The sequence below is a fragment of the Dipodomys ordii genome, unplaced genomic scaffold, assembly GCF_000151885.1.
Source record: "Dipodomys ordii isolate 6190 unplaced genomic scaffold, Dord_2.0 Scaffold49, whole genome shotgun sequence".
NCBI classification, from domain to species: domain Eukaryota; kingdom Metazoa; phylum Chordata; class Mammalia; order Rodentia; family Heteromyidae; genus Dipodomys; species Dipodomys ordii.
The window spans coordinates 2,326,791-2,350,272 of record NW_012267265.1 but is presented as its reverse complement, the minus strand read 5'-3'; the positions used below and the strand labels follow the sequence as shown (position 1 = coordinate 2,350,272).

At 37.0% G+C, this 23,482-nt stretch overlaps 1 protein-coding gene across 1 annotated transcript in view; it reads left to right on the top strand.

The window, feature by feature from the left end:
• The first annotated feature begins 1,218 nt into the window (after window positions 1-1,218).
• The window catches only part of Gc (group-specific component (vitamin D binding protein)), a 31,329-nt gene continuing 9,065 nt past the window's right edge, over window positions 1,219-23,482 (top strand). Inside the window, exons 1-8 of the mRNA XM_013020155.1 lie at window positions 1,219-1,379; window positions 11,353-11,422; window positions 12,315-12,447; window positions 14,582-14,793; window positions 15,897-16,029; window positions 16,448-16,542; window positions 19,975-20,104; window positions 22,210-22,412. Coding sequence (XP_012875609.1) covers window positions 1,322-1,379; window positions 11,353-11,422; window positions 12,315-12,447; window positions 14,582-14,793; window positions 15,897-16,029; window positions 16,448-16,542; window positions 19,975-20,104; window positions 22,210-22,412 — 1,034 coding nt within the window. The 5' untranslated portion in view covers window positions 1,219-1,321. The remainder of the gene's footprint in view (window positions 1,380-11,352; window positions 11,423-12,314; window positions 12,448-14,581; window positions 14,794-15,896; window positions 16,030-16,447; window positions 16,543-19,974; window positions 20,105-22,209; window positions 22,413-23,482) is intronic.

The window sequence follows — 23,482 nt, the reverse complement described above, 5'->3', positions numbered from 1 at the left end:
CTGAACAAGGTAGGGCTTAAAATCTTCCACCAAAGATGGAAGAGGCACTAGCTAGAAGAGGAAAACAGCAGCACTCATGCAAGTTACCATGTGTTACAGATATGGTGTGCTCCACAAATGGGTTCTCTTAGCCCCACAGCAATCTCTTGACAGACACTAAGCATTGTCAATGCATTACGTGGAGGAAAAGAGGCTTAGAGAGATGAATACACTTCCCAAGGTTGCACCACAATTGGAGCTGGGGAAAAATTTGATCCTTGGACCTGTATATACCACCCTTTCCCTGATCAGTGCTCAGAAAGAGGGCTAGTGCAAAAGCCAGGATCCAGTCCTAGTGAGCTCTATCTGGGCCCCTCTGGACAAGTCACAGAATTTACCTAGGACTCAGCTCTCCTTCCTATAAAATGAAGATATTTTAGATTCAACGGCTTCTGTGAGTTTTTAAGTTTATTACTATAAAATAGCATCAGCTGTGGAATAGTAGAAGAAACTTAAAATATCTGTAAGGATCCCAAAATTTTCCATGAACTTTTTATAATGGAGACAAGTCATTATCGTACTAGTTATGATTTTCCCAACTCCAAGGGCTATTCTTAATATGTATCCAGGTGTCTCAAAAGAAGAATACAGCATGTAAAAAGTACTGTGTCACCTCTCAAAATTGCCTTATAGCATTGGAATTAAAGATTTTTTCCCCTATACTACTTAAAACATCCTGTCTGTGATCATGTAAGGTAATATTTATTTGTAGCTGACAAAAACAGAAAGAGAAAAAGAGAAGAAGGAAGGAAAGAAGGAAGGAAGGAAGGAAGGAAGGAAGGAAGGAAGGAAGGAAGGAAGGAAGGAAGGAAGGAAGGAAGGGGGAAACAAGAGAGGGAGGAAAGGAAGAAAAGGAGAGTACTTTTATATAATACTTAAGATAGGTAAGAAATGTTCAAAAAAAGAAAAGAAAAGAAACAAGACCCTATAGAGATGGGGTTGTGTCCCTTGCTAAAATATCAGATTGGTTTAGCTGAAAAGAACAGTAGAAAAACAGTCTCCCTACTTTGCCTCATTTGCAGTTTGACAAAGTTAATGATTAAAATCTCCATGATTTTTCACTCTATTATTCCCAAGGTATCTATTTGTCTTGATGATGATATTATTTTATCTTTGTTGAGCCAAGGATTCCTGACTGCACCTTGCTTCTATGTACACATTAATAATTGATTAGTTCATAGTCTATTAGGCTTAGTAAAAAAAAAGAACAGGTAACTTTGGGCTTCTGCCTTTTACATGGTGAGCCGCAGGAGACAGCAGGTACTGCAGGATCCTAGTAAAAATGAAGACAGTCTTGGTTCTCCTGCTTGCTGTAGCTTTTGGGAATGCACTAGAGAGAGGTAAGATATCAATAGGGCCATTTATCATAACTCTTCCTAGTTTCATTTTCTCTCACCGCTTAAAATTTATACAAGAGATAACAAAGAACTGGTGAATATATTTGGGGACAGAAGGAAAGAAAAAGAATTCATCAGAGTTCTTCTGATTCCATATAGTTTTGGAGTGTCCCTTCATGCAAGAAAGTAGACTATACAATTCAACATTTGTCCCTCCTTCCCTCCTTCCTTTTTCTGATAAGATGTAAAGAGAATGGTTTGGAATTCGAAATTTCTTAACTGCTGAGAGAAAATGAAACTGGAGGTTGGGATCCACCGCTAAGCGTTTTTTCCAAATGTTTCTCCCTATTGAAAGTAATATGTATCATATCAATAATGTATGAACTTGGCAGAGAGAGTTCTGTGCTCTTCCTCAAGGACTCCTAGAATGTGCAATATTTGAAGATGCATTAGATGTTTTAATGCCATCCACTACTGATATAAAATTGGAATTTTCTACATTGAAGAAACACAATCATAAATAAGATGATTAAGCTATCTTTTGTTTGTGAAATTGCTCTGTAAATTGAGTCTCTATCTTTGGGCAGTATTTTATAGCTTTTGTAAATGATGCAAACTTAGATTATGTGATGTACATATACAATTTTATGAATTCTGAAGCTTGAAACTTTCTGTGTTAATTTCAATGTGCTTTGCTGGCTGATTTTTTAACACTTTATTTTCCAGTGTTAGTATTATTCTATACATTGTTCCTATGAAAAGAATAGTGCCTATCCTCTGAGTTTTCAATGGCCAGTGAAATAAAATTTGTGTTCACAAGAATTATCACTTATTAACTAGGATGTGAGTAACCTTACTCTAAATGTTACCTTACTTTTCCATTCACTTCTTTTCGTGTTAGTGTTGTCCTTCAAATTTCAATTGTGCCTAATTAACCTACAGATCCTTAAGTATATAAGTTAATAGGCCACATCTACTAAAGATTTTGCCAAGGCAGATTTGAACTTGAAAAATCCTTCTCAAGCTGAGGTCCAGATAAGGATATTCAAATGCAAAGAACTTATAATGAACAGGTCCTGGAAATATATGTGGATATGATTCCTAAGATATGTGTTGTCATCTTGCACAGTTGACTCATTAAGTGTACACTAGCTCAACCGCAGTTATAAGTATCCTCTGGAAATATACAAGACATTAGGCAATCTCTATTTTCATTCTTTCAGCTTTTCTAATCCCAGATCAAACATACCAAAAACTCCAATTTAGCAACCTTAAAGTTCAAATCTTTAGTCTTACTACCCAGATTCCTTAGGTCTGATGATATCCTGAGACATGGCAAGTAGATTTACAAGCAATAAACAAGTCAACATTTGTGACTCGAAGTTTCATGCAGCAATCCCCATTCTACAAGAATTGAGCGTGGCCCAATGGCCTAGAAGCTGAGTATGTTGCAGGAAGTTACAGGGCAAGAGTACAGGAGCTCAGCAGTCTCCTGGGTTCATAGTAGCTGGGAAGAGTGACAGCCTGCTTTGCATTGCATATATGTTGTGTTTCTAGACAGTGGATGAACCCATCTCTTTTCCTAGAGCAACAGTTCCAAGTGCATTTTGCCAGACTCATCTTGAAAAATGTTTCCCCTGCCAAACATACACAGGACATTAGTCATTCAGTGGTCCTTCTTTGATTCACAATCAATGCTTTTGCTATCTTGAAGGTTCTTATAAGTCATACAGGAAAGCTGATTTAATTCAATATTTCCCATACACATTGACTCATTCCTAAAATGCCTGAACCTATGGAACTATCCTTTGGAAACTCTAGATCTAAAATAGTTTGATATTGTTAGAAATAACTTGGGATGCTGGAGTGTCATGTAGGAATAAGGACACCAATTTGAAATGAATTTGATAAGGCAAAAGGGTGTGCCATCAACCAAAAATCTTGTAAGCAAGCAGACAGAACAGTCAGACTACTCCCTTTTTATCCCTAACCCAGCAGGTTCGTAATCTGCAAAAGGATGTGGCTTAATTCACAAGATGTAAGGAACACCTAACAAGATGTCTTAATTAAAGTGCAGCAAGAAAAGGATGTATGTAACTAAAATGTAATTAACAAGGGCCAAGCCACCTGGCCAAAGTAGAAAGCCTTCAGAAAAACCATTCTCTCAAGATTAACAGAAAGGAAGTAAACTTCTGTTATAAAAAGCTACTTTTCTCACAGTATTATAGTTAATAACAGTAGATATGTTGAAAATTAAATGCTTTAATTAAAAAGGGGATTTTTTTTGTCAGTAATGGGGCTCGAACTCTGGGCCTGTGTGCTGTCCCTCAACTCTTCAGCTCAAGGCTAGCATTCTACCACTTGAGCTACAGCACCACTTCCAGTTTTCTGGTGGTTTATTGGAGATGATAGTTTCATGGACTTTCCTGCCCAGGCTGTCTTTAATGATCCTCAGATCTCAGCCTCCTGAGTAGCTAGGATTACAGGCGTGAGCCACCAGCACCCTGCTAAAAGGGGAAAAATTTTAATAAATACTCTGTTTTTAGTAACAACTCGATCAGATTCACGCCTGGGTCATTGTCTCTTGATTTATAGGAATCTATTTTAGCAAATATTTTCATTATCTTATAGATGTATTCATCTATAACTGGTCCAGATGCTACTTCATTATTCCATGAAACACTCCAAGTCCACCTTCTTTATTTGTTAATGTGGCACTATCACATCTGAATCATTCACTCACTCCTTTAGTGTTTCCCTGAATATTATTTTATTTTCCACATCCAGTTCTATACTTTATAAAGTTTGGGCTTGTAATAAATCAACCTTCCAGAGTGGCTCCTCTACTTCTTGCACACATCTAGTGCTCAAGGCTGTGGATGATCCCTCTCATACATCCTATTTAACTTTCACACTCTGTTCTTGTTAAACCTATTCCCCTTTCTCCTGGTGATTGCATTGGCTTCCTAACCAATCCTCTACCTCTTACCTCTCCCCAGTCAATTCATATGAATAAGACAATATAAGAGGTGCAGTCCAAAACTAGTTAATTAACCACTTGTGAGATGAACAAAATAGCAGGACAAAAGGTGATCTAGGGATCAAGGGATCAAGCTGTCTGAGTCAAAGCAACCTCAGAGGTGGCCTCTGTTTGCAATCACCTGATCATGTCTATGTCATCGGCATACACATTAACTGGTAGGTTAAAAAAATGGACCTTCTTTTTACCCCCTACACCCAGCACAAAGCTGTCTAGATCCTAATTCCTGAAGCTGTGAACAGGTCACAACATGAAGACAAATTAAAGTTACAGATGAAATTAAAGTTGCTAATTGGCTGACTTATTTTTTTAAGTCGTGCCATATTATCTGTATGAGACAAATGCAATCACAAGAGTCTTTAAAAGGTGGAATGGAAAGGGAGAAAATCAGAGGTATGTCTAAGAGAAAAACAGCAAGAGAGATGTAAAATGGTTGACTGTGAAGATCGAGAAAGGAGGCCTGGAGTAACGCAATGTCGATCCACGATCTATCACAAGATCCTTCTCCAGAACCTCTGAAAGAACACAGTCCTTCTGACACCTGAATATTTAGCCCATGGGAACCTATAGATAATAGAACTCTCTGGTAACATATTGCAAAGCCTCTGCCTTTTGTGGTAATTTCTTACAGCAGCAGTGAAAACCTAAGACTCTGTTCCAGGGTCCTGAGGAGCTGAGACATCCCAAAAGAAAGGAGACAAGGCATGACCTTTCATCATTAGGCTACCATTCCATTGGCCTGATCCAGGGAGACATGAGCAGGGCGACGATGGCGGTACTGAGGTTTGAGAACAGAATCTTGAGCTTACTCAGCTAGTGCTCTAAGGTTTTTGTGGAGACGGAGTCTCAGAAATTTTTCTACCTAGGCTGGCTTCAAACTGCAGACTTCCAGATATTAGCCTTCTGAGTGGCTAAGATTATAGACATGAGACACTGGCATCTGACTAGTCAAAGTTTTATCAGTAAAAGTAATTGCCTGGTACAATTGAATATTGACCATGTGTGTGGACGATATTTCTGTCCTCTCCAGTGCCAACATGCTGAAGCCGTATCTGCACAAGTATGTGGTGGTATTTGTTGGAAGTGGGGCCTTGAAAGGGGATTAGGTTTGGATAAAGCCATGAGAATAGGGCCCCTGTAATGGAATTGGTACTCTTTACTTAAAAAGAGAAGCTCCAAGTCTTTCCATTTCCTAACAAATGGGGCAATGTCCTCCTTTCTGATGGAGGCATAGAATTCCTTTGTGTATATATACCACATTTTCTTGATCCATTCATCTACTGAGGGGCATCTGGGTTGGTTCCATATCTTAGCTATAGTAAATATGCTGCAATAAACAGAGTTGTGTTGGTAGCTTTAGTATGGTCTTGTTTGTGATCATTTGGGTAAATGCCCAAAAGTGGGATTGCTGGGTCATAGGGGAGCTCTATGTGGAGTCTTTTGAGGAACCTCCATACTACCTTCCAAAGTGGTTGAACAAGTTTACACTCCCACCAACAATGCAGTAAGGTTCCCTTCTGTCCACATCCCCTCCAGCATCTGTTGTTATTAGAGTTCTTAATTATAGCCATTCTAACTGGGGTGAGGTGGTATATCTCAATGTTATATTAAGTGAAGTAAGCCAGGCCCAAAGAAACATAGGTCCTATGGTTTCCCTTATTTGCAATTACTAGTATATGTCTGAGACAAGCAGAAAAGGTCATATAAGTTGACTAGGCGAAATGAACCCCAAGATAAGGACTCAAATGGTTTTCTTTCTTGCTATTGTCTCTAACATAGTTATAAGGTGATTGTTGCTTTGTATGTCCCTCCCCCACAGTATAATGCCTGGTTTTACTGTATTTGATGTTGGTATAATTTGTGGAGGGGAAGGGAAAAAACAAATTGTTTAAATAGGGATACAGGTGGACTCATTGAAACAATGAGATGTACAAGACATCATGTCGAAAAACGAACTTTAAAACTTTGGCACGAGGGCGGGGGAGGGAGGGGAAAGGGAGGGATAGGAGGGGGATGGGAGAAGATGGGAAGGGGAAACAAAGGAGGAGGCTACAATGCTTGATAAGAAATGTACTCATTACCTTGCCCATGTAATTGTAACCCCTCTGTATGGTATTTTCACAATAAATAAATAAGAGAGAAGCATAGTATTTCATGCCTGCAATCCCAGCTACTTGGGAAGTATTAGTGAATCATAGTTTGAAGTCAGCCTAGAATATGGCCTATATACACTAATGTGATTTATAGCAATCCACTAGCATTACAAGGAATTTAAATAGCTCAAAGCATGGTAGTACATACCCTGTAATACCAGCATCTGGACAATTGAGTAAGAACAGGAAGTTTGAGGATTGCATGGGCTACATATAGAGACCTCGTTTCAAAACAAAACAAAATAAAATATAAAATGCATTTAAATGGTTCAGAGGCTCTGCTTGACAAAAATCACATATGATGGTAGAAATAGAAATAATACCATACATATAATATATCCTTCCCATTCAATTTTGTGATTTATCTTTAGGTTATATAGAACTTTCATAACTATTTTTGGAGTGTTTAAAAAGTTAACTATCATCTCCCATAAGCAAGACAGCTTCCTAATTAATGCCCCAAGTAAAATTACTATTCTGCATTTACCAATATCTGGGCTGTTTTGAAAAAGTATTACATACCACATCCTTAAAAGGCAATACAAATATACAGACACACACTCACACACACACACACACACACACACACACACATATATATATATATATAACTTTTTCTGAAACAGATGAGACTGTCACTGAAAATGGAAATACAAATGCCAAAGCAAGGGAAATCCCCCAAATATAAATATCCAAGAGTTTCAAAATCTTGTGATTTTCCAGAACACTGTAGGAAAATAGCAACTTGAGACAGCCTCTAGTATCCTATAGAAGCATAAGTTCAAGTCAGTGATACTTAGGATCTGGTCATTGTTCCTAGTATATAAACAGGGGACCCAGGGGCCAATTAGGTTATAACAACAGTGACAGAATCCAAAATACTTTTAAAACTGTACTTATCTCTTTCATTCTTTCCCTCAGAAGGAAAGTTGCATGAGGGTAGGTTTATGTCTACATTGGCCTCCATTGTGTCTGCAAATTCAATAGTGAACCCAAGGCCTGGTACAGTGTAAGTCCTTAAAAAATGTTTGTTGCACTTATGAATAAATGTTGTCAGCTCTGTCAGGAAATGTATGTTGCATGAAGCAATAACGATTTCCTAAAATTTAACTCAACTTTGTTTCTAGAAGTCCAGAATTGAACGTGATTTGCCAGAATGTGTTTCACAACGTAGACTAAAAACTTGATATTGCAAAAAAACATGATATTGCAAAAAAATCAAAATTTTAAAGAAAGTCTTAAACATTTAGTAAGAAGATGTCATTTAATGTGACAATGATTTTGTAAGACTCACTAAAATTATGCCAATATTTACTGGCTCTGACTGAAGTCAAGTCAAGCTCTTTGTAAGTAAATGGTACATTGCAAAATAGAGCATGTCATTTCCAATTCATTTGGGACATAAATGTAACTGTATGAATCACAGTAAACTCATCTGGTACAAAATGTTTATTAAATAAGACTCATTGGAATTTGCAATAATCAAAATACAAATTAAATTCATTATTTATTTGCTGTTTTTAGTCAGATGAGAAAAATGATTAGATATTGATTAGAGATTGTCTTTTGGTAAGAATTTTATTATGACCTAATATTTTAATTTTGACCTTTCCTATTCTAAAGTCCAGCTCTTTAGTAAATGAGGAGCATTCTAATCTTCAGTACCATCTAATACCATCAATGATTAATGAAAACTTTCTGTCTTACTGACCTTTTAAACTTGTTACAATATCCAGCTAGGAAACTAATCAATAAATTTTAGAAAGTGAACTGGACCTGAAAGTTATCTATCTTCTTTCCCTGACCTAGTTTTCGGGGTAATGGTGCTGAATACTGAATGTGAGTTTTTTTCCCATCCTGGCATATTCAATCTTCCCAGAACTGTATATGTTAAAGAGGAGACAATATCTTGGGAATAAAACCACGTGAGAGTAGTTACTGTCATAACCTTTGAGATTACTTTCCCAATATTGGAAGACATGAAGGTCAATCACCAAAAGATGAAGCCACTTAGAAAAGAAACTGGGTCACTCTTCAAATTTTTAACCATTTATCAAAAGGAGTTGGCAGGTCATTTCCTGGACTTAAATACATGGTGAATGAGAGAAGTACACTGATTGACTTCCATGTGCCCAGCCAGTGACACAGGTAGTAGACATGTTGAACGAATGGGTGTCAGCTATTTTGGGAGAATAGCAATTCCCTGCTGCTTGAATGGACTAAAGAATAGCTCATACAATTTTTCTGTTCATCCTTGAATACCTTTAAAAAAGTCCTAAGTTCTTTTTAACCCTGAAACGACAGCTTTGTTTAAGTCATGAGGATATGTCTGATTGTCTTTAATACTCAACAATCCATCCATTCATTGAAAGGTAAAGCTATTCTTTCCATACAGGAGTACTTGAAACATGTGGTAGGAAAGATGGAATTGGACATTTCTCTATTTTTCTCTACCTACTCCTTATTTTTCACCTTCTCATTCTCTGAGATGTTTCTAGAATGTCAAAGGCTAACAAGGAGGGAGAAGCTAGCAGGAGAGATATCAGTTAGTGAAAAGGAATACCATGAGCAGTACAGCAAGCAACTATCATTCTTTTGATTATAAAGATGTGCAAAGCTGGTATGTTCTCTTAGCTGATTCTTACTATCATTCGCAGAATATTCACATACTCATCTGGCATCTTAGCACTCCCTTGAGGACTCTGATTTCTAGATTATCTCCCTCTACACAGAAGTATTTCATTCTTGGATACGCTCCAAATAACCTTTGCTGCTTGCTCTCCATCAGATCTATAGGCCACACCACTACTTTCCATCTTGGACCTCTTCTTTGTTCTCCAGGCTGCTTACCTCTTTCAATATCTCCAATCTGAATCAGACACCTGTTAATATTGTACCCCAAGATCCAGGTACTACCTATCTAGGTCATTATGTGGTTTCTTTTTAAAAGAAAGGCTTAAGTCCTTACTAGCTGTGAGGGGAAGTGCTTTCCACTTAACATGTTTACTATACTAGCAATTTGCCATACTAACAACTTTCTTTAAAAAAAAAAAAAACCCTTGTCTGAAAGAATGACGTCACCTCATTTGTTAGGAAATGGAAAGACTTGGAAAAACATTGTATTAAGTGAAGTAAGCAGGCCCAAAGAAACATAGGTCCCATGGTTTCCCTTATGTGCAATAACTAATATATATCTAGGACAAGCAGAAAAGATCAAAAGCTATGTACATATCACCATATAAGATGATGTTAAATGAAATGAACCCCAAGACAGGGACACAAGTTCTTGCTATTGTTTTTAATGTACTTATAATGTACTATGTGATTTTTTGTTGTTGTTTCTTTGGTATGTTCCTCCCTCTATGTTATAACCCGTTTTCATGATATTTGATTCTGGTGCCCTGCATCTTGTATATACATTGTTCTAATTTGGGGAGGGGAAGGGAAAAAAATGCTTAAATAGGGATGCAGGTTGACCCATTTTAACAATGAGATGTACAAGACACTATGTTGAAAACGAGCTTTACAACTTGTGGAGGGGAGGAGTTGGGGTGGTGGAGAGGGAAGGGATGGTAGGGGAAAAACAAAGGCAGAGGTAACAATGCTCATAAGAAATGTACTAATTACCTTACTCATGCAACTGTAACCCCTCTGTATACTATTTTTGTAATAAAAAAGTATAAAAAAGAAAATGAAAAAAAGGCCCACTTGTCTAATTTCCATCTTTTCTTCAACTGAATAGCTGGCCTTCCCTTATGGGGCCTAAGGTGGCACCCCTCACTCATACACCTCTCAAGTATTGCGTTAGTGAAGCTGACCTTATTTTGTAATGGAAAACCTTTTCCACTTTTTGTCGTTGTTATTTTGCCGGTTGAAGCTTAGGTTAAACTGAGACGATGAAAAGGAGGAAGAGAAAGAAGAGAGAGGAAGAGGAAAGGAAAAGAAGGAGAGAAGGGGAAAGATGAAGAAAGGGAGACAAAATAAAGAGAATAAGAGAGAAATGAGAGAAACAAAAGATAGATCAACAGAAAGGGAGAAAGAAGGGAGAGGAGGAAGGAAAGGAGAAAAAAGAGAAAAGGGAGAATAAGAAAGAAAAGAGAGAAAGAAGAACAAGAGGGAAAGAGGGAAGGGAGAAGAGAAAAAAGAGAGGAAAGAGGAAGTAGGAGAAGAGAGGTGGAGAAGGAGAAGCATGGAGAACCTAAAAGGATGATGTTCATATAAACACATTCTTATTCACTAGCTGACACATATTCGTTGACCTACTTTCAGTATCAGTTCACTTTCTCTTGTTTTTCCTATTGTCTAATTAAATTAATTTGTAATTTTTTAGTTATTGTTGGTGTTGTTAATTGCTTTTGCTTTTCAGATTCTTCTGTCTTTTAGGGCAGGGGCAAAAGAGGGGCACCAAAATGGAGGGAAGAAGGGTGAACCAAAACAATCAAGATATTCAATATACACTATGTAAAAAACGAACTATTCAACTTGCAGGCAGGGATGGGAGGGGGGAAACTGGGGGAAAGCGAAGGATGGGGTGACATTATAAAAAAAGAAGAGTTATACTCATTGCCTGACTTATAGAATGGTAACCCCTCGTACAACACTTTAATAATAACAATAAAATTATATTTTTTAAAGTATAGCCTACAGAGAGAAAGACATTACCCAAATATAGTACATATAGATATTGAGAAAATGCCTTTTCTACTACAGATCAGATGAATGATTACATTATACATATATATTAAAAGGGAAAAAAATACACTTTCCTATTTTTGGTTTCTAGGTCGAGATTATGAAAAGGATAAAGTCTGCAAAGAGCTTGCCATGCTTGGAAAAGAGGACTTCAGATCTTTGTAAGTGTGCAGAATTTACTTGTTCAGTGCCCTTGATTTGTTGACCTTGAACAAAACCAAGGCAAGTTCATTTCCATTCAGCATAGAAGGCTGAATACAATGAAGAAGATAAGCATCAGAGGCATAGAGTCAGGCAAATATCAGTCAGAATTTCCCGTTAGTGCAGTAACCATAGAATTAATCACTAGAAACTTTAGAGATGAGTTTAGAGTGAATATGTACAGTATTTTGCAATAAGTGTGAAATACAATGGTATATTCTAGTACAATGGCAAACAAAGGAACAGAGTCTTCTGGGAAGGTTCAAAGTAGAACTCAATCTGGTTTGATGTTACCTCCAAACCAATTTCTACTGTTTACAAGTAAATTTGCCCCCAACAACAACAAAAAAATTCATTTTAATGTGATATTTTTTTCAGGTCAGTCAAAAGTTTTTTTCAAAAGGAATATATTTTAAAGATGTATTTAAGGGGTATATTGGAAACATTCCATTTTTTACCATTTATTCTATAATTTATTTTTAAAAATTTTTAGCAAAATATAAAACTATCTTTAAGCAGTTGTATAGAAGGGTTCCAACTCAATGTGTCAATTTATGAATACAATGCATCTTGATCAAAGTACTACCTTCCTCTGTTCTCCCAACCTTACCACCCCCTCAAGTGGACATCTGTTTTTTAATATGTGTTTTTATTTGTTTGCAAACTAATCTGACAACTTGAATGCCCTCTGTACCTTATTCTAAGATTTTGTGATCATTCACACATATACAAAAATCAATGACAACATATCCTTGTGAAACATTCCATTTTAAAGTGTAATTTTAATAGATGTCAAAACCTGAAAAACAAATGCGATTCTAAGTAACACACTGACTTGCATCCTCCCCCCAGAGCTCTCGTCTTATACAGCAGAAAATTTTCAAGAGGCACATTTGAACAGGTCAGCCAGCTTGTGAAGGATGTTGTCTCCTTGACTGAAGAATGTTGTGCAAAAGGAGCTGACCCTGATTGCTATGACACCAGGGTAAGTGCCCGTGGCTGCCATCTCTACGGTGGCTCAGAGAAGAAGGTCTTTCTAGGAAACTTTAGGCACCCTCTCTACCTATGTTTGGATCTCAGGTTTATTTCAATGAAGTGTGCCCATTTAATTCATGATTTTTACAAGTTTCAAAGAAGAAAACTGGATGAAAGTTCACTTACTGACTAAAAATGCTTGGCAAAGTAAGAAGAGGGTGTAGGATTTAAATTGAGATTTGACTCTAAAATCCATATAATTTTTATCGTCACTGTAAATAGGAACCTTACACATATATCGACTCATGGATTTCTTAACTTTAAAGCATGCTTCTTCATTTAAAAGCCTGCCTGTACCTTTATCACTAGGTTAGGACTGGTACTGCCAGCTCCAGGATAGTTTAGTATTGGCCTTAAATTGTTTGGAGTGTTCAAAACTTTCCCTATATACATTTATGAGGTTCTGGCTTTTCTCTTCTACAGTTTACATATATAGAGAATTTGAGGTTCTGAAATGGCAGGGTGCTATGTACAGGAAATAACTGTAGAGGTGAAAGCTGGATAGATTCAATAATTCAATAATGCAGCTGACCCAACACAAATGATAAGTGTATTTTACTAAAGGCAAATCAGTCTGCCTTCTCAAGCCTCATAGCTCACAGATCCAGTGCTCCAAAAGTGTAATATGCACAGCTTATAGACAATGAATATGCTTACCCATTAATTTCTTTATTTGACCCTTATTAACTTTCCAAGATATTTATAATCATTTTATTCCACCACCAAGTTTATAAACACCTGTCATTTCATGTGGTCAAAACACATTGGTATTTAATGTCTATTTTCCATTTCTATTTCCTGATGTCTATCTCGATCAGATATGCAATCTATGTGTAAAATTCTAGAGCTAAAGAAAGAGAATTGGCATTTTTTGCATGACACCTTCCTTTCTCGTGTTTATTACCAATTTTTGATTTTTTTAAAAAATTTATCAAAACTTTTAACCCTTTACTTTTATTTCATCATTTTTTTAAAAAAGAAAAACTGAAAAACTGCCAGGGAAATAAATGAAAAGGCAAACAGCGATTGATGGAAAAGGTGTAAAAAAATTAAGGTTAAAATTTTAAGTTCTGAAAGCCTAATGTAAGGTAGGTGTGAAAGGAAATGAAAAGTTGGTTGACATTCTTCATTCTTCACACTGATTCTCTTCAGCGATAGGAAAGGTTTTTATATGCATTACCCCAAAAAGATGACTATAAGGATATCACTTATTTTTTCACACATACTAAGTAGTTTTTTCCATGATGACTATTTCTCATCTTTTTTTTATAGGATATCTATTTCTTTTCTACAGTTGTATCTCAAGGATCAATGTATTCTAAAAATAATATCCCGTTGCTGAAATTTAATTCCTATGCCGGTACTTCCTGCACTCACCTGTATTGGAGTATCAGTGTTGAAGCTATAATCCATATTGGTTTTCAATTTATGCAGTACCTGAGGATAAATCTTCGGAAGAAAAAAAAGATTTTTCCGACCTTATTTTTAACCTTGTGGATCAGAATTGCTTAGTTGTATAATACATGCATTCTCTGTTCTTCTCATACCCTATAAATAATTCCTGTGCAAAAGCATATTCTGGAATTGCTCAGTTAGATGCAAACCGAGGTAGAAGGTTAAAGCGTGTCAAGAACCTGCTCATCTATGAAGGGAAGACAGGAGGGACAGGAAGCTCCTCATACCTCATGACTAACTGTAGCAGAAAGCAAGGGAAGATTGTATTGTAAGAGCCTGCAGCACTTTGTCCAGTGACTCATCTTTGGAGATGCTAAAATCCCCATGGAGATATACCAGCTAAGGTTTAACAATTTAGTGATTTCAATCAGAAACAGGGGCTATGTAGAAATTCTGTGTTTTGATCTTCTTTTAGAAGAGTTGTTTATTGATGTAAATCATCACCTATACTTGCCTATAACCATACAACTTTTCTTGTTCAAAAATCACACCACAGAGCCTTCACATGGACACGAGTACTGGTTGAGACTTTGCATTATGCGCTAAGATAGTATACTGAATGGAGAAATTAATGCCTAGAAATTTATGCCATCTCCCCTCCCCGCTTTATTCTCCTTCTCTTATTCCAGACCTCAGAGCTGTCTGTGAAGTCCTGTGAAACTGACTCTCCTTTTCCAGTGCACCCGGGAACTTCGGAGTGCTGCTCCAAAGAGGGCCTGGAGCGGAAGCTCTGCATGGCCGCCCTCCATCACCAGCCACAAGAATTCCCCACCTATGTGGAGCCAACCAATGAGGAAATCTGTGAGGCGTTCAGGAAGGATCCAAAGGGATTTGCTGACCAGTAAGCTCTTTTCATTATCAGCAGAACCTGTGGCTATTAAAAACATCTGACACGAATCTAATCGAATCCCATACTGTATGCAAAGACCTTGGTAGCAACTCAGATGTGTACAAATAATAAATAATGGGAATTTGACTCTCACCCATCCCATCTCTCTGTTAGTGCTGGGTGTTGAGAGATTAGAACAACTACCCCAAGCTCCCATCACTAGCTTTAGTTCCGTCATCTGCAGTGGAATCAATTGGATCTCCTATTCACCAATCTATCTTCACATATGCTACAGCCCCTGTTGCGACTCCCATTATGTTGGGGAGCCTTGTGTACTCCCTACAGTAAAAGCAATTTTACTCTTGTGCACATTTTAAAAATTTGCCAATCAAGCATAGAAATGAAGACACTTTTCTTCCCATGCTTACACATCTTCAGAAGCAGCATATCAACATGATAGATGCAACTGTGACCTTCTTATTGTTCAGTGTGCACAAGGAGCCAGATTATACTCTGATTATGCTAGTCTTAGAAGGTCATGGAAAAAATGGAGGCAAAATCAATTCATAATAATGAAAAAATTAAACTTCAGAAAAACAATGTCCTTCAAAATGATCATAAATTCATTAAAAAATTGGTTGGCTTGACTATTCCTATAAATTTTCAGAGATTTTTGTTACCATATCGAGTCTCAGTAAGCCCCATAGGGACAGTTTAATTCTAACAATTAAAATGATTCTCTTAAAAAATAAGTGAACTTGTACAGTCATCATCTAGAATAGTAAGCAGAGGTAGATAATGAATAGTAAACCCCTAATTACCTTCACTGGAATTTAACAGCTACTATAGGTGATATACTTGGCTAGACACTGAGTGAATAAAAGGGCAAATAGTCTTTCTCTTCAAGAAGATCCCATAGGATTAAAGAATCTATATTTAATATGGACATATTTCTTTAAAGTTTTAGTATTATTCTTCTCTAAATCCTTAGTAATTCTTAGACATTAAAACTATAAATTAATATAACAAGTATCCTTCAAAATCCATCAAAATACTTACAAAAATTGGCTTTGCTTTCCTACAATGTTTTGACCAATTCTGTTTTCCCCCCACAGATTTTTGTATGAATATTCCAGTAGTTATGGACAGGCTCCTCTGCCACTTTTAGTCAGTTATACCAAGAGTTATCTCTCTATGGTAGGATCCTGCTGTACCTCTGCAAACCCAACTGTATGCTTTCTGAGAGAGGTAGGTTCTATTGTGCTTCTTACACAGTTACATGCTTCTTTTCTCTTCTTGTAATGACATTTCTTTTTAAATGATGGTAGTAGTTGAGGTTTTGCAAAAGTTTCTAAAATGCCTCCTTGCATTTTATTCTGTAAGCTTGTGCACTGTGTATGTATGTGTGTGTACATGCACAAGTGTGCATGCGTGCACACACTCATCTCTACTGGGGCTTGAACTCAGAGTCTAGGAACTGTCCCTTAACTTCTTTTTTGTTTATGTGGTACTAGGCAAGCCCTCTACCACTAAGCCATATTCTCAGCCCTTCCTTAGTTTCCTTTGCTCAAGGTGGGCTTTCTATTGCTTGAGCCACAGTTCAAGTGTGTTTTTTCCAGTGTCTCTTGATCATCTATCTAATGACATTCTATTACTTATTTTCTAGAGACTCCAGATTAAACAATTATCACTTCTTACCAGTATGTCAAATCGAGTCTGTTCACAATATGCTGTTTATGGAAAGGAGAAATTGAGGCTCAGGTAAATATTAAGTGTTATAATCATGTTTAGCAGTTTTGTTCTATACTATCTATTCCTCACATTAGGGTTCCTTAAAGTATTAAAAAAATGAAAACACACACCATAGTCTACTGGAGAGCTACTGAAACACTCTATTGACATTTCCTTTAGTCCTTCTTTTAGTTTTTCCTTTTCATTGAGATAATGTGTTTGCCAAGTTAAACATGGGATTTTATATCAAACTGTATCTAGGGCTTAAGGGTAGAGTGCTTGCCTAGGATGCATGAAGCCCTGGGTTTAATTCCTCAACACCACATAAACAAAAAGCTGGAAGTGGTGCTGTGGCTCAAGTGGTAGAGAGCTAACAAGCACTGAGAGGCTCAGGGACAGTGCCAGGCCCAGAGTGCAAGCCCTAGGATTGTCAAAAACAAACAAAAAACTAATTGTATCTATTGTTTAATTAATCGTTATCTGTACTTGCATTAGGGCTGCTTGAGGTGAACAAAGATTAAGGCACAAAATATTTCTGCTATATTCTAACAAGAAAAAAATAGAAATTTCTTCAATGTCTCCCAAATAGGAAATATTCAAATTATAATACACACATACAAAAGAACATCAGTCTGTCAGAATTATGAGCACTTAACCAAAAGCACAAAAACTGGTAACAGGAATCAAATAATATAGGATAAGTAGAAAGCCATTCTGTGTGGCTTAGAAGATTTAATACTATTACAAAGTCCATACTATTCAAAGAAATCCACAGAATCACAGTATTTCTCTCAAAACCCAAATAGGGTGTTAGACATGTCTGCCACTATCACAAACACCTGAGATAATCAGCTTATAAAGAGAAAAGGATTATTTGAGACCACAGCTTTAGAGTCTTCAGTCCACCATTAGTTAGTCCCTTGCTCTGGGCCTATGGCATAACATCATGGTAAGAACATGGGAGAGAACAAACTGTTCATCTTATTAAGCAGGGGCAAAAGAAAAAAGAGGGAAGTACCAGGGCTCCACTACTTTCTTCAAAGCATCCCCCAGAATATAAAGATACCCCCTGATATGTGAGCCCCATCTGTTAAAGGCCGCACCACCTTCCAATACTACCATCCAACATCAAGCATTTAACACTGAGCCTTTGGAGGCAGTCCTGATCCAAACAACAGTGCCATCCTGAAACAACGAGGGAATTTCAAGGATCTCAAGGGACTCCAAATAGCCAACACAATCTACAAAAGAACAAGTTGGAGGTTTAAAACTTCCTGATTACAGAAGATACTGCAAAGCAACAATCATTAGTATGATGTGACACTGGCATGAAGGCAGAAATATAAACCATAGGGAGTAAATAGGAAGTGCAGAAGGGAACTCTTGTATGTGTGGCCAAGTGATTTTCAACAAGATTACAAAGACTACACAACAGAGAACAGGCAGTTACTGCAACAAATAGTGTGAAGAAAATGGAATTTCATTTGTGAAAGAATTAAGTTAGAACCTTGTACCATATGCAAATGTTCATTCAAAAATAGGAGAAAGAACTAAATAAAAAAATCTAAAACTATAAAATGACCTAGAAGAAAACACAGAGTAGAAGCTTCAGGTTGCTGGGATTTGTCAAGAATCCTTAGATTTGACACCAAACAAGGAAGACAAGCAAAAATAAACAAATGGAATTACATCAAAATATTAAATTTCTGGTCAAAAGACTCGATCAACAGTAAAAGTCAATCTATAGAATGGGAGAAAGATTTGCAAACCATCATGTTTGATACTTTTCAGAATACATAAAGATCTATAACTCAACCACAAAAACAGAACTAAAAATGAACAAAGGACTTGAATAAACAATTCTTCAGAGAAAATATCCAACAACATATGAAAGAGGTTCAATGCCACTAATCATAAGAGACATGCAAAGCAAAACAACAATGAGCTATTACCCACACCCATTAAGATAGACGCTGTAAAAAACAGGAAATAGCAAATATTGACAAGAATACAGGGAAAAAATTAGAATATTTGTGCACTATTAGTGGGAATGGAAAATATCTCAATCATTAAAAAATTTATGGATTCCCCCTAAAATTTAAAAATAGAATTACAGTAATGACCCAGGAATTTTTCTTCAAGTCTTATAGGCAAAAACTGGAAAGCAACTCTCCAAAAGGTATTTCTAATGCTGTATTCATCACTGCATTATTCCCAATAGCTAACAAGTGGAATCTGTTGTGCATTGAGAGATGAATGGATAAACAAAACATTGTATACTTATATAATGGAATATAGCATAGTCTTTCAAAAGACAACCCTGGCTAGCTTTGGAAGAGCACCTTGTAATCCCAGCACTCAGGAGGATCATAAATTTTGTCCCTTACTACAACATAAATCTGTTAGATTAATAATACTGAGAAAGTATATTTAATAGCATTCCTGTTATAGTCAGCGAAAGAACAAAAGAGAATCAAAGGACAAATCCTAGTCATGTGTGTAAGTCTTATAAATACTTAAGAAGTTTTCTACACAGGAAGCATCTGCATTTACTAGCATTGGTGTATAGAGCTATACCTGTTCCATTACTTTTTAAAAGAGCTCTTTAGTTCTTTATTCAACTCAATACGTTTTCTTTCTTTCTCTCTTTTGTGGTAGTGGAGTTTGAACCCAACGCTTCTTGTACTCACTAAACAAGCATTCAATCATTAGAACCACACCCCCTGCATTATCAACTCTTATTTTGCAATTTAAGTACCAAATACCAAAGGAAAAATGTACTGCCACAGCCAGGAAAACATAGAAGAACCTTGTTTAAAACATTGGGGGGGGGGAGAAGGATTGGGACTGGGGCGGGGGGAGGGAGGAAGCTGGGAAGGGATGTGAAGGGTGAACAAAGGAGGAGGCTGCAATGCTTGGTAAGAAATGTAAGCATTATCCTGCCCATGTAATTGTAACCCCTCTGTACAGTATGTTCACAAATAAAATAAAATAAATTAAAAAAAGTTATTAGATAAAAAAAACATTATCCCAAGTTAAAGCTAGAGAAAATACAGAGTGAAGAAGAAACTTGGCCCCAATGTACAGAAACTCTTTTTACCTCTAGTTTTTAATTTCATCTTTTTAAAAAGACTTTTGAGAGGCCACAAAAACAATTTGATCTCATGAATACAAAGATGAAAGTGCTTTCTTCCTCACTGTTTTAGACCCAACATTTTAAAGGCATGCTTTAACTACATAGACCTGGTCAGAAGAGAAACTTCATTTACATACTGAAATGTAGAAATGATTCATTGAGGATGTTGAATTTGGGGTATGTGGCTCTGGCTTACAAGGTCAGATATATTTCATGCATCTTTTGTGGCCAGAGTTAAAACTACAGAATTCCTTTAGGCAGTGTGTTTACGATGAAATCAAGAAAACTAAGAATGCAAGCTAACAAATTCATCTTGAACTATTTAGTCACCTCATAAAACTAGCTCAAAAAGCACCTGCTGCTGAACTAGACCATGTTTTGCCACTAGCTGAAGATGCTACTAACATCCTTGCAAGATGCTGTGAATCTACCTCTGAAGACTGCATGGCTAAAGAGGTAAGGCTATTACCATGTGGTTAGACTTGCTGAGTGCTGAGGAATGTGGACTGATTGGCAGGCATTTTGCATATGTGTTATTGTAATGATTCTTACATGCATCTTTAAAATTCATAAATAGTAATAGAGAGAGAGAGACTGTGTGTGTGTGTGTGTGTGTGTGTGTGTGTGTGTGTGTGCTTATACTATGGCTTGAACCCAGGGCCTCACACTCTTACTTGGCTTTTTCACTATTTCAGCCATACCTCCACTTCTGGCTATTTGCTAGTTATTTGAGATAAATCTCAGACTTTTCTGCCTGGGCTGGCTTAAGCAAGTGATCCTGAGATCTCCACCTCCCTAGTACCTAGGATTATAGCCATCAGTCACCAATACCCAGCCATAAGTAAATAAATACTTACATTTTATGCCAGCCTTAGGGCTTGAACTCAGGGCCTGGTACTGTCCGTGAGCTTTTTTGCTCAAGACTACATCCTGCATTTTTTGGTGGGTAAATTGGAGGTAAGAGTTTCAAGGACTTTCCTGCCCAGGTTGGCTTCAAATCCTGATCTTCAGATCTCAGATTTCCAAATAGCTAGGATTACAGGCATGTGCAACAGCACCTGGCCATAAATGTATTTTTTAAATCCAATTTACAGAAGAGAAAATAGATGAACAATGGTAAATAATTTGAGTCCAAAAGAGTGACAATCAATATGCCATAATTAGATTACTTGATTCCCAGACTTTGCACTACCTGTGCTGTAGAGTATCTGTTAACAAACAGTATAGTTAATTTAATTGTAATTATAATTAAGCATATTTTTATGCAATTTAAACCTCAGTTCTTCAGTCACATTCTAATGCACAATACTACTAGCAGTGCAGATAAATGTCATTATTGCCTGCAACCTTTATATGATTGCAGTGTATTGATGCACTTATTATACATTTTGTCATTTGATAGGCACCTTGAATTTTTCCTTGATCTCCAATTTGTGTGATTCTCTCATATAGAAATAAATTTGAAGAACTACTACTATAGCTGAGGATCAGCTTCCAAGATCCCATTGCCCATTTTATTAAGAGATACATTGAGTTTCTTGCTCTTTCTCCTTCAAAAGTACATGACTGTATTCATATGTTTTATCTATAATCATACATAATGCCTAAACAGGACTCTGTTTTAAATAACTGTTGTTTACATTAAAAACCTATCCCCCAATATATCAGATTTTATTTAATTAATCTTCTTATTATAGTATTAGGTTGCTTTTTTGGGGGGGGGGTCTGGTCAAGGGGAACTCTGGGCCTGGGCACTGTCCCTCAGCTCTTCAGCTCAAGGCTAGCGCTCTACCACTTGAGCCACAGCGCCACTTCTGGCTTTTTTTCTTTTTGCTTATGTGGTGCTGAGGAATCGAACCCTGGGCCTCATGCATGCAAGGCAAGTGCTCTACCACTGAGCCACCTTCCCAGCCCTAGGTTGCATTTTTAAAATTTTAAGTAATACTGTGCTTTATCACCTTCTGTATTTTCTAAGTATAAATTCTTACAAATGAAATCATACTTCAGATACAAAAAACATAGTGTGCATTGACAAATTATCTTCCCAAATATTAAATCAACTTACTTTTTCTCCCAGTGCTGGGAGGGTAGGGATTGAACCCAGAGCTTCATGAGTATTGGACAACCGCTCTGGAAGTACTAGAGTTTGAACTCAGAAACTTGCACTTGGCAGGTAGGCAGGCCCTCTACCACCTGGGCTGTGTGAGGGCCCTTTTTTGCTTTGATTCCTTTTCAAATAGGGTCTCATGCTTATCCTTAGGCCAGAATGTACCATGATCCTCCCTTAGGATGGCAGGTGAATGCTACAGCACCCGGAATTTCATGGTTGAAATCATGAAATTTAGCCTGGGCTGGCTTTAAACCAGTCTCCCAATCTTTCCCTTCCAAATAGCTAGACTTAAGGCATCACCATACCTATCTCCAATTTTCTAATAGCATTCACATTGAATTTTATAAACATGATGCCAGAGCTTGTATGCCTTATTGTTTTCTTAAAAGCTCCAATAAGGAAACTAACCACACACAAATACACCAATAAATTGCACTCTTCTTTTTTATAGCTGCCTGAATACACAGTAAAAATCTGTGACAACTTATCCTCAGTGAGTGCTAAGATTAAAGACTGTTGTCAAGAAAAGACACCCATGGACATTTTTGTGTGCACTTACTTCATGCCAGCTCTCCAACCAGCCCAACTGCTACCTGTTAAGTTGCCTGTAACTCAAGACCTGTGTAATCAACAAAACACCAAAGCTGTGGCTCGGTAAGTAGAGGTGATATGAAATATATTTCTGTTTTATTTTCACCTTGACCAAAGGAATCTCACTACCAGCCAGATTGTGAGAAGGTATATAAGTTAGGAGAAAAGTATACATACATTGCTTGTAGCTGGAAAAGTAGATTGATAGCAAAACCTGCCAGACAACAATGTGGAGAAAGCAGGGCTACAAAGAATGAGGAAATAAGGATGAGATGTGACATCACATGCTTTCAGGAAACAGAAAAGGAGACCCACTAATCAGAAAGCCTTCCCATTTTCACTGTTTAACCCTAGGCCAAGCTCTGTAATGAGGAAGATGGCTCAAGCAGCCCAGACGGCAGACATAAGCTAAAAATACTGCCTTCCACATGACATGTCTATGCCAGAGGCTCTCCATCTCTGCCATATGTCTTTTCTAATGAACTTTTCTATCATCTTTACTTATATTTGCATCTTTCCTGAATTCTCTCACCAGATGCAAGCACCAAGGTTGTTTAGCTATTCTAAACTTTCCACTAACAGACTTGGTGCATTGGCCAGGAACTTAAACACTATGTTTGCTTCTGATTTGGACTTAATCATATGGCTATATATTTTGGTACTGTGACTTTCAAATGGCTACATTAACATCCACCTTAAACTCAAGCAAAGTTTTCTTTACAATTTTGTTTTTGTGGACTTTCAGTATCATATCATATAGCATGGTGACTAAAATGTTATTATTAACTAGTTTCATTTTATTACTTGTAATAATACTATGTCACAAATCAATAGCCTAAACTTATCAAACTTGCAGAAAGTAAATATTTGGTACAAATGAAGCACAGCCAAGATAGAATAATTTTCTTGAAAGTAGCAATATTCATGCCATTGGAAGATAAAAAGAGATTAGCTAGACTTTAGCAGCTCACGCCTGTAAATCCTAACTACTTAGAGGTGGCGATCAGGAGGATCAGAGTTTGAAGCTGCCTATAAAAAATGATCACAAGACCTCATCTCAACTATTAGCTAGTGTTACTGGCAAAGACCTGACATCCCAGCTATGAAAAAAAGCATAAATAGGTGGATGTTAG